The sequence below is a fragment of the Platalea leucorodia genome (assembly GCF_965183815.1).
Source record: "Platalea leucorodia genome assembly, chromosome: 4".
NCBI classification, from domain to species: domain Eukaryota; kingdom Metazoa; phylum Chordata; class Aves; order Pelecaniformes; family Threskiornithidae; genus Platalea; species Platalea leucorodia.
Window position 1 is genome coordinate 62,667,973 of NC_138826.1, and position 11,227 is coordinate 62,679,199.

Below are 11,227 nucleotides of genomic sequence, written 5' to 3' on the forward strand. Positions count from 1 at the left end.
GCTGTATATTCTTTTCTGTTCTTATCTGTATTTCTAGTCTTTATAAATCAAGTGTGATGCCCTCTCAGCCCAAAAAAAAGAGAGAGAAAAAAACAAGAAAAAGAAGCTGTAGATGAAATAAAATAAATTCTTGGCATATCATGAAAGAAAATAACATTCACCAAAAACTCAAATAAGCAAATTCAGAACAGATCAAAGAGACTTTTTTGTACAGCTGCTCCTTTGCCTTAGAACTCAAGGCTACAAGGCAGCACTAAGATTACAGTGGGGAAAAGAACTAGACATTCACCTGGATAACAAAATTATCTAGTCTTATACAGGAAATGGTAACTGTTTTTAGAATATGTAGCCTCGTGCCTTATACATCATCTATAATAAATATAATTGGAAGGAAATTTTACAGTTTATCCTATAACTGCTGTTTACATGGTTTTGGAGGAGGGGAAAGGTGGGATCCTTTGATGCAATAGGTTTTGGGAATTGATGGTGATGCAGTAGCTGACAGGATGGACACCCCGCTTGGCTAATATAGCCATTACTATATGTATCTTCAGTAGAAGAAAGAGCTGGTCGGTCTAAGTTCCACATTACAGGTTGTACACTTCTTCCTCCCACACCTCTTAGTCTTGCTAGTCCACTCAGATTAGTTTTATTCAAATAAGTAACCGAGAGTAGGAGGTTAAATGATAAAAAAGTGCACACCGGTCTGACCTCACTGGACTTCATGACTCCAAAAAGCGGGTATAGGAAAGCAGGAACTAAGGCTGCTGCACCAAGAGGTACTGCTTCAGAGACCCAGTATACAGCTGTCACGATCAGCACGTAGGCACATGAGGCTTCCTGTAGGGACAAAGCATGGAGGTTACATGTTAACTGCCACACCACCTGCTGTGGAAGCCTTTGTGAATGCATTCATAGGACTCATCACACTGAGGGTGCTTGAACTTAAAAAAATCAATAAGGACCACATAAGGACCTCCTAAGGCACAGCTGTTTGGGTCTGAATCTAGGCTACCATAGAAAAGATCAGTTCCAGAAGATGATGCTAATGAAAGCTTTTGCACATAAGCTAGGGCAAAACATTGGAATGAACGTATTTATCAGCAAGATAATAGTTCCAAGTGCGTTTACAGATTTATTTGAATTTCATAATCCAATATTTACCAAATGCTCAACCATAACTCCTCAGATTAGGCCTGTGGAGCTGATATTTCTACATGGCTGTCACTCCAATATTGTACAAGAACAGGAACCCATCGTTTTCAGGATCAGATGAGAACGTTCACATTTGCCATAGCATGGCTAAAGCCACATTGTGGCTCTTTTGGGAAATGCTCTGAATGACTGGTTTTTTTAAACAGTGTGCAAACCTACACTTTCTGTCAGTTGATTTTATTTTCTCAGGTGATTTCTACATACCCTTGGGAGAAGCCCACAGACCCGAAGGGCTTAGAAGCAATGGGTCAACAGAGTTAATCAAACAAATTTGCTGCTATCCAAGGTTCTGGTAGAGAAAGCCACAATAACATCGAGCTGAGCATTCATGGAGAGCTGGTATATGATGGAGAAAGGTGTTATCTCCTGAATATTTTTATAGCAAAACACAGCTAGTCCAGAAAGTATTCTGGTCCATTTTTTAGATGGATATGTCTTTATTTATGGCATTCAGTGGAGTTACAGAATTACCCTCAGGAAAATGTTTTTCTTTTCCTTTTCTCAAATTTGAAGCCAGATCCTGTACTGGGTCTAACTGGCAGTTCTATGGAAGCTAGCAAGTCTGCACTGATTTACACCAGCTATAAATCTACCTGTTCTTTATTATTCACTGGATGTTCTGTATAAACTTATCACGCCATATGGATTCACAGCTTACAATGGCTATTGTTTAGAAAATTCACTGTTCACAAATGTTATTTGAGTGCATTAAAATGTAATTTCATTACTTTTGTTTCCTGACTGGATGATTCCCAAATTAAGCAGCTTTCAAGAAGTCACACAAGCAATCCTCACAGATTCTCATCCAAATCAATGAGCATGGATGACACTTCATTTTTTGGAAGCAGTGTTGTGATGGTAAAGTCTAAAGTAAGACTATACAGGGATGTGGATTCACTGGAATGAATCAATATCTTGCATTTAAATTCATGTTTATACATGTCCTTTTTACATTACCCCTAACAAAGAGCCACATTCAGCTGTTCCTCTTTTTTAGTACAGCTTACAGTAACAGGCAGAACACAGCCCAGAGAAAAAGTTAAAATAGATTGCTATGTGTCATTTCCTTTACTTGCTTAAAAACTGCAGCCAAGCTTACTCAGAAGCTTGGGTTTAAATTAGCTGCCAGACCTTGCTCTGACTCCTATTTCAGAAAAGTGTAACATTAAACAGTTCTGATTCATGTATGCAGGGCCACCAAAATAACTGAAACAAGATTATCAGGAAAAATAACTTCCTTGAATCAGATAAACTCCAATGACTTTAGAGACTATAAAGAGTATCTGAAAAGCTGTTGGAGAAATTTCGCTCTGGATAATTCCTTTATGGATGGACATGTACATTTGAACTTCTGAACCGTACAGAAATATGCATATTTGTTTCTCTTCCCTTACTATTATAGAAGAGTGTTTTAGGTTTTAAGCTCTCCAATATAGGTTTCACTGGTCCTCTATGATCAGGTCCTTCAGGAAAATATTACAATAAAAGATTGTATGGCAGTTGTAGCTTCATTGCCACCAAGAAAAAACGATAAGAGAGGATAGAGAAGGTTGGCTTAGAATGGATGAGATCAGAGGGGTTTTTTTAATGGATTATAGAGCATGCATTTTATAAAATGGAATTGCTATGCTGTTTGAAACTCCAAAGACTGGTGTTCAGTTTGTAACAACTTCAAGTGATCACTCAGTAAAAAACCAAACAAATAATTTTGACTTAAAAATGGAAATAATTTAAAAGTGAGACGACAGGCATTAGAGATTTTTAGTAATCTCTACTAGGAAGACAAGGCTATTTTAGATGAAAGTCACAGAGCTGATAGATTGGCTCGTAAACATTAGCCAACTTGCTGCTCAGTCACCTTTAACTACATTTTACTTCATGGCTAATATTCCATAGAGAGCAGAGCTAGGTCATTTTTGTGACCTAGTGACTATTTGACACATTTTTAAATTTTTTAACTCATTAGTTTCTGCTAACAAACTACTATGGTTGCATGGGCTCTGTATGACATCCAGCAGTTGTCTGAGGAGAAAAATGCCTTTTAATGAAGAAGCATTGATTTTTATTTTAAAGCAGTGCAGATGTAAGATCCAAGAGATATGTTTTGCCAAAATTCATAAAATTAATTTCATCCTAACCTGATTCCAAACTATTTTCTCACTCCAAAAATATACTTCTCTTTAATTTCTTTGAGCATAGATTGTTATTTTCTATTGCTCCTCTGTGTGTAGCAATAAAGTAGGCTGATAGTGGAAATGGAACAGGACAAAGGGAAGTTGCATCTCTATCAAAACCTAGCTGGGATGGGCACTGAGTCTTTCTGTTTCCTATACACTAGGCTGTAATCGACAAACAAAACTAAAATAAAGTACATTTTTAAGTAAGTGGTATAAAACTAGGTAGCAAGTACTACGAAAGGCAAGTTTGATAATCTCTACTAAAAACTTAATCTGCTTGTCTAGCAGCTTTCTCTATTTATTTTCTCAGTGCTTTAAACCAGCTCATTTCCAAGAGAAACCATATTAATCTTTTCTATTTAATTGAACTCAGTTTATATATTTAATTAATGGTTACCAGAGCTACTAAGTACTGGACTAAAGTAATGGCTGTATAAGTTTAACTGTTTCACCTTTCTCACTTCTTGTTGTACAGCTGAAAATTACTGTAAAGCCCACCTCAGAGCTTGAAGCAGGGAATAGCAAAACATGATGGTTGGAGTGACTACCATCTATCTCCAGTCCGTCCCTGAGAGGAAAATAAAAGGGGAGCCAAGAGGAAGCCATGGCTAAAAATTCCACAATAAGGGTCATGCATAAAGCTTTTGTAATGAAAACATCTGAGGATCTCAGAGTGAGTAAAAAGAAGAATAAACTCTGTGTTGGAGATTTGTCTACTTAAGGATGTGCATTGCATATCTTGCATGCAGGTGTGTGGTTAAGCTGTGCAAACAAGAGGTAGTCTAGCCTCTGGACTACCATCTTTGATCTGATGGGATCACACTGTAATTCCCTCCTTTCAGCTTGTGTAAATAAAACCAAAGATGAATGTACACCATCCATGGCTCTTCAGAGCATGTTCTGTGCTGTAGGGTCCATTCTGCTCATTTGGCATGTCAAGGTGTCAACATCATTTGATGCTGCAGGTTTAACAGCTTACAGCAACACTTGCTGAGTTTTGAGGAGTCACCCACATGTCCTTTATTGGGTTCAGTGTGGCCACAGGATCAGTAGTCATAGGAGACCCTGCCCACAACTGACTGAATTCATGTGGTATGCTTTATGGTATCACCAGTGGTTTTATGAAAAAAGGTGGATAAAGATGAAAGAAAAAAAAAAAAAAAAAAAAAAAAAGAGGCAAAAATGCTCCTATGTCACTGTTAACAATGAAGGAAATAAGGACAGAATGAAAAAGACCCACAGTTTGTAAAGCACAGTGGTTTTTTCTGTATGTGTCATGACCTGAAAGGCACTTACGTGTGTTTCAAACCTGCTGTACAAGTCATAGCTCAGGTATAAACTCTGGAAAGGGAAGAAGAATTCAAGAAAATTTTCTCAAGTTTATTTTTTACCCAACCCTTTCTTGTCACAAAATAATAGAAAAGAAGCTGTGGACATTATTCCCATAAGCCATATCTACAAACAGTTCTGAGTCCTCGTGCTCTCTTTGATTGCTCTTGCCACTACACATGTAATGCTCCTTTGACATTTCCAGAGTTGTGCCGATATCATCAAAGAAGATGCAAGCTGATTCCCTGCAGAAATGCAAATATAAACCAGCTGGTAATTCTCTATAAGAAAGACAGAAAACTAATATAATTGTTTGATAAATGAAAATGTAAGTCAGTCAGCAGGTGACATTTAATCTTCAGGTATAATCATAGTCAATGGGTTGTAACAAAGTAAATACTACACTAAACCACTTGAATAGTGTATTGTCAACTGAGTTTATTTGGTGTAGATATTTTCTTAATAGCATTATAAACGTTTTTTCAACTCTGTGTCAGATTCACAACTATACTATCTGTGGTCATTCATGTATATATAAAGTGGATGTAAAACGTCATCTGATGGCTTTTCATATCACTTTGCAGCAAAGCAACACCATGATGTGCAGAGTAATAGCACAGAGGAGCTTGTACTGGGTAATAGCAATTCTTGCAGAAGTTCACTGACAGTATTGCTGTTTCAGCACCCATACGATACTATTACAATTCCCTTGGTTATTAAAGGGTTTCCTTATTGCATCCCGTGCCTCTGAATCTGGTAGGGAGCAAATATGAGTGACAAATTTCAGAGCAGTGAATCTCATGTTTCCTAGGAGAGGTTCTTAAGGGACATAGAGCATGCTGCAGTTACAGTGCCATATGGGCATATCAGGGAGTATCTGTTCTTATGTCACCCTTCCAGTGGCATTGGGGGAGATGAAATCCTTTTTTAAAACAAGCCTCTGTGCAATGGTGAGCCCTGCTGTTCTCTGAAGGAGCATGATTGTCTGCCATTCATTCCCGAGAGAGAGAGAGAAGAGATGGAAAACTACTGTAAGAAAGAGGACTGCTGAGATTTACATTGAAGTTCAGAGCAGGAAAACTCATTCAAAGTGCAACATACAGTTCAGTGGTGTAGGAATATTTCCTTTCTATGAATCCTGATTTTCTTTACAAACAAAATACTTCAGTTCTATTTTCTAAGACTGTTATACAATTTCTAATCCTTTGCGTTTCTATTTGATAAAGTAGTAGTATTCATAAATCCTCTGGTACTAGAAGGAAGAATTAATCTTTAGCAGGGTAGAAGAAGGAATGAAAATTGCTGCACCATTTGGCCAGATTTACATCTAGCGCTATGGAAGCACCAACTACAGAATTTTTAATACATTGCAAATTTTGGTAAGTTAAACATCGCCATCTATATAAAGTAGCAAAACATTGTTATTTTATGGTTTACAACTGCAGAGACATGCACAGAGAAAAGTTAACTACATGGCCAAGGGTGCTCAGTAGCTCCAACAGAGTGTCAGGAATGCAGCTGCATCCACTCCTATTCCCTGGTCTGTGTGTTAAGCACAGACTATTGCCTCCTTTGTATTATTGTGTACGTCTCTGAGCCATCATTTATTAGCCATTGCCAGAGCTGCAATGTTTCAGTAGAGGTGCCTACACCTGCTTTAGAATAATGAATGTCATGTATGGTTCTACATGTCTGTCACTGAGTCTTAGCTCCTGCCTCACTTGAATTGCTGTCCTATAAACCCTCTCTAAATTGAAAATCCCTCCATGCGCACTTATTATTAAAAACTAAAAACACTGAAAGTATTCCTTTTAAAGACCTCTCCTTAATGAAAATTTTATTGGGTATGTTTGTTCTGTTCCCCCTTCCACACAGGCATTATTGTAGAAAAAGAAGAGATACAATATTTCTGCTTTAAAGTAATGCTTTACTAGCTTCACCTGGTTCTTCAGCTCTGCTTGTGACATGACTCAAGGTAGATCTCATTCTTACTGTGATGACTTCTCAGTGACCTTCCCAGTCCTTCAAATTTGAGTCCTGGATTTTTCTAAGAGCAATGCTTATTTAGGTCTTTGCCTTTCTTTTTGCACACTATGGACTTATCCAGCATGACTACCTCCTGCACTCAGAGGCTTTGTTAAAAAGAAAATGAAAATGTACTTACACTGCTGGGATATAAGAGTGGCAGAGGAAGCAGTAGAAGTGGAACGAGAACAACGAGCAAGAGATTTCTGGATCGGAGAATCTCCTTCATCATTGCCATACTCTTTTACTTTCTGGTGGCTTTCTTCTCTGGTTCCTCAGATACTCCAACTTCCACTCCACGTTTTCCTTCACCTGTGCCTGATTTCCCTGAAAGGCCTCTCACTGCCTCATTTCCTATACCCACGCAGTCACCTAAAATAGCTTTCTTAATTTCTTTAGTCTTCAATCAGTTGTTTTGAAAAGAAACTTTAATGATTTTTCAATTAAAAAGACATTCAGTTTAAGTAGGGCTCACCAGGACATCCAAATTATTACCACACCATAACATGCAGAGATTTGCAAGTTGGAACATAGTGGTCTTTTGACAATTTTTCTTTTTAATTCAGAATCACAGGTGTAGCTGTGTTGCATTCTTATCGCCATGTTTTGGAAGGTTTTTTTCTTCCATCATCCAGCAATGTAATTCCTGTTTTCGTTAACTGGGCGAAATATGTTTCAGGCTGCTTCTTTTCCTCCTATTTGATAGTCTGAATGTCTCAAATACAAGTTTCTTTTCTGCTGGAAAATTATTAAAACTAAAAATCTATTGTTCAGTGCACAGAAACAAACTTGCAGGTATTCCTTCTTAAAAAAAAAAAGTTAAACCATCTGCAGCTCCTCCAGATTTTGTCTCTTTGCTATAGTCAGCTTCAACTTTGTATCTACCTTTACCCTACTTTTGCCTTGAGCTTGGAATTCACAGGGCAGCAATTCCAATACAGATTATACTTGGTCTCAAGATAAAAACTTGTTAAAAAGCTTCGTGCAACTCTAATTCACCAATGAGGACTGTGGAAACTGTAGTTGCTCCACCCATTATCCAAAACCTAGTCAGAACATTTGAGAAAATCAGCAGCCTTCTTTTTCTGACATGCACACAAACAGACAAAAAGACCTTTTTCAGTTGCTGAACAGTCTGTTATTGTTTCAAGGTCCCAGTACTGATGATAAATAAATAATCATTGTTTTCTAGACAGTATCTTTTGTCTTTCATGTTTCTTCCATCCTGATCCATGAACATCACTTATTCATGAGGCATGGGCTGATCTCTGTACTGATTCATGTGCCCTCAGTAACAGTAGGATTCAGAGGCAAATTGAGAATTTTTAGGCTTTCTACTCTAGTCTTCTAGTGGAGAAATATTTCTACAACCCTGCCATTATTAATGCTTTTTGTGGGGCAGGAAGTACTGGAGATTTAGGGCTGAATCCATTGGCTGGTTGCATGCACAACCTGTAGACGGACATCCATTTGCCCTGTATCATAGGAAGCCACACACCTAGGACTTTCTATGCTCCCAATCCTTGCTTGCCTATCGTCTCCCCACACTCTGCTAGTCAGACATAAACTGAGCTCCCCAGACTGAACTGGGATGCCTCTGTGGCACTGAATACTGGAGAACTGGCAAAGGCAGACCTGCAGAGGAGTTTGATGTGCAGGATGAATTCTTCCTGAAATTAGTAATTGTATATAAGACTGTGTAACATTTCTATACCTTGAAACTTCCCTCAAGCAACAGAACCTTGAGACCCTTCAGGCAAATTTAGCAATTAGTTCTGGAAGCAAAAATATAGTTAATGTGAAGATTTTGGGTTGTCCAATACAGCCAGGGAATTTGTATGTGTTTTGTCAGTTGTTTCAGAGGAACTAAAAGAATGTCTAAAGCACTCTAAATCAGAAAAATTAAAAATGTTTTATTCTAAATGAAAAAAATCTATGTTTTATTTCACTTTTTTATGATCTGTAAGGTCAAAGGGTGGATAAAAGGTGCCATTTAGAGGCAATGGCTCTTCACCCTGTGAGAGAAGGACTGTCTATAAACATGACTCAGTGTGAAGTGATGAGATGCAAACTGAGCTAGGGAGCAGGCAACCAACGCCTGCATCTTAAGCAATATTGAGGGACAGAAGCTGCCCTAAGCCTGAAGAGCTGCCCTGAGGCAGAGTGCTCCTTCCCACCTGAACTCTGGAAAAAGCAGGCACTCTTGTTCCTATTTATTACCTCCTCCTGCCAGTCAGAGGGAAGGGCTGTTCCCTTTTCTCTCTTATACCATTGCTCCCATGAAGAGTTTCACAGTCCGAGATAACCAACTACTCAAGTTGCAAGTTGCTAAATAGTAAATCTGCTGCTGAAATCAAAGACAATGCAAAATCAATTATTTTTATGTAGAATATTTTTATTATTACCTTAACAGTCTCTGTTAAATTAACCTGGGCAGTCCAAGCACATTCCCAAGGAATAAATCTTTTTTCCTACACTACGCACAGTAATGGGAGGAGGGAAAGAAACTCAGAAAAACTTTATTTTCTGTTGCAGAGATAAAGGTTTCAATTACCTATTTGTAAGGTACAATAAGATATGTATGCCATAGGGAATGACTGGGTATTCAAAATTATCTGTAATTCTTTTCTATGGGATACTTACTGATGAGTAGACTCTGACTGCTGGACAGTCCTGCTGTGGGGTGAAGAGAGTGGCTGGGAGGTATTTCTCTGGATGGTGACTGCTAGCAATTAATACTTGCTGCGGTGCTCTTGCTTGTTATCTTTGCAGACTTGGAGTCACTATCTGTAAGGAATTTATGAATTGCCCTGGTTCCAGGCTCTTCCAGCAAGTGGTGCTTCAGGGAGCCAAGAAGCAGAGCTGGAAAGGCAGGAGTGCTCTCCATGGCATTTCCCCTCCATGTGTTTATAAAGCATAGTGTGGGAAGAAAACACAAACAGATCATCAGTGTTTATGCTGAAGGCTTAAAGGGCATGTGGGCTGCAGCGCAAGACTACTTTGTGGGTGCTGAGCTGTGTGTGCAAGTAGAGGAGACAGACACATGTGGCTCATAGCTTTGTGGTCAAGGTTTTCAGTTTCCTTTGCCATATGCCAGCTAGGCTTTGAAGATGGCCAACAAAGATCTTCAGGTATAAAAGCGCACCTACACATATGTGTGTCTAAATGCAAACATGCACACTCATGCATACACACACAGAAACTGCTGGGAGAAACAGGACTGACTGTGTCTTTTATAAGCCCTTTGTCCAGCTGCTTATGCCATTGCAAGCCTGCCCCTAAGGCTGTTGTGGTTTCACATTCCCATGGGTGATTGCCGAACCCGGTGTGCTCTGACTGCTTGCACTTTTTGCTGTTTGCTGCAACAAGGTGGTGCTGGATGGATTTTTTCCAGTCCTTGGAATATCCCTGTTAAGGGACACAGAAGAGTTCATTCCTTTGCTCAAGTGATGCAAAAGCAGTTAAACGTGATTCAGAACTGGGGTTGGAATCCTCAATTCTCTTTTACAGCCTCAGGGATTTGTGATTTGAGCCTGTCTCCTTAAGATATGATGCAAATAGAGAGATAGAGAGTGCTGGTATGAAAGGATGAAATAAATGCTCAGCTCTTTTCCCATGCTCTGGAAGTAGAAGCATCTCTAACATCAACAGAGAAACAGAGTTTGTATAACTTGTTCACAAAAATTAGTGGATTTGCTTTAGAAGAGTTTGGATTTTTCATTGCTAGTCATCTGTCTGACAAGATATATCTCCTTTTTCTGTCCATTTTCTGTCCGTGATTTTTTTTTTGTGGTTTATAATCGTCAGTTGCACTATTTCTACAAACAATTTTTGCTATAAACAAGTACTGCTTTTCCACTGCTCCCAAATTCATAATTCCCACCACTGGATCAGTGAATGGCCTTTTCTGCTAAGAGGTCAGATGCAATTGTTCCCTGACTGAACAATTTAGGATTCTTCAATGTACTCAGCACTTATGTGCACATACATGCATGAACATACACACACATATACACAAGTGAATATATAATTTACCACCAAAAATGAGCCACACTGCTAAATTCAGCACCATATATATTTTAATGCACCTTCCTCCCGTGCCTCAGGGGGATTCTGAAGCACGGGTTTAGATGACCTACGTTCAAGTGATAGAACCAGGAAAAATGTGTCATCATTAAACTAAACAGGGCCTTTGTCTTGCCTTTTACTCCACTGAGGACAAATCCATGTTGCCTTCAAAAAACAAGGAGCAGAGGCAAAGTCATGTGCAAATAATGAAGGAATCATTGTAGACTGCTTGGAAGGGCGGCTCTAGGAAGCAGGGAATATGTTCACAAGCATTGTTTGCTGCTGGTGTCCACAATGCCCTTTGTCTTCTGCAAATGTCATTGCAATTAAAAACTGGCTCAGCCAAATGAAGTGAATGAGACAGTGCTTATTTACAAGAATATTTGGAATGAATAATATTTGGCATAATTTCT

General features: G+C 38.8%; 1 protein-coding gene across 1 annotated transcript in view; it reads right to left on the reverse strand.

The window, feature by feature from the left end:
• SLC13A4 (solute carrier family 13 member 4) overlaps positions 1-6,984 on the reverse strand; it is a gene marked incomplete at both ends in the record, with an annotated part of 28,236 nt that extends 21,252 nt beyond the window's left edge. The window contains 2 exons of the mRNA XM_082311394.1: positions 712-840; positions 6,886-6,984. Of these exons, the coding sequence (XP_082167520.1) occupies positions 712-840; positions 6,886-6,984 (228 nt within the window). The remainder of the gene's footprint in view (positions 1-711; positions 841-6,885) is intronic.
• Between the last annotated feature and the right edge of the window lie 4,243 nt (positions 6,985-11,227).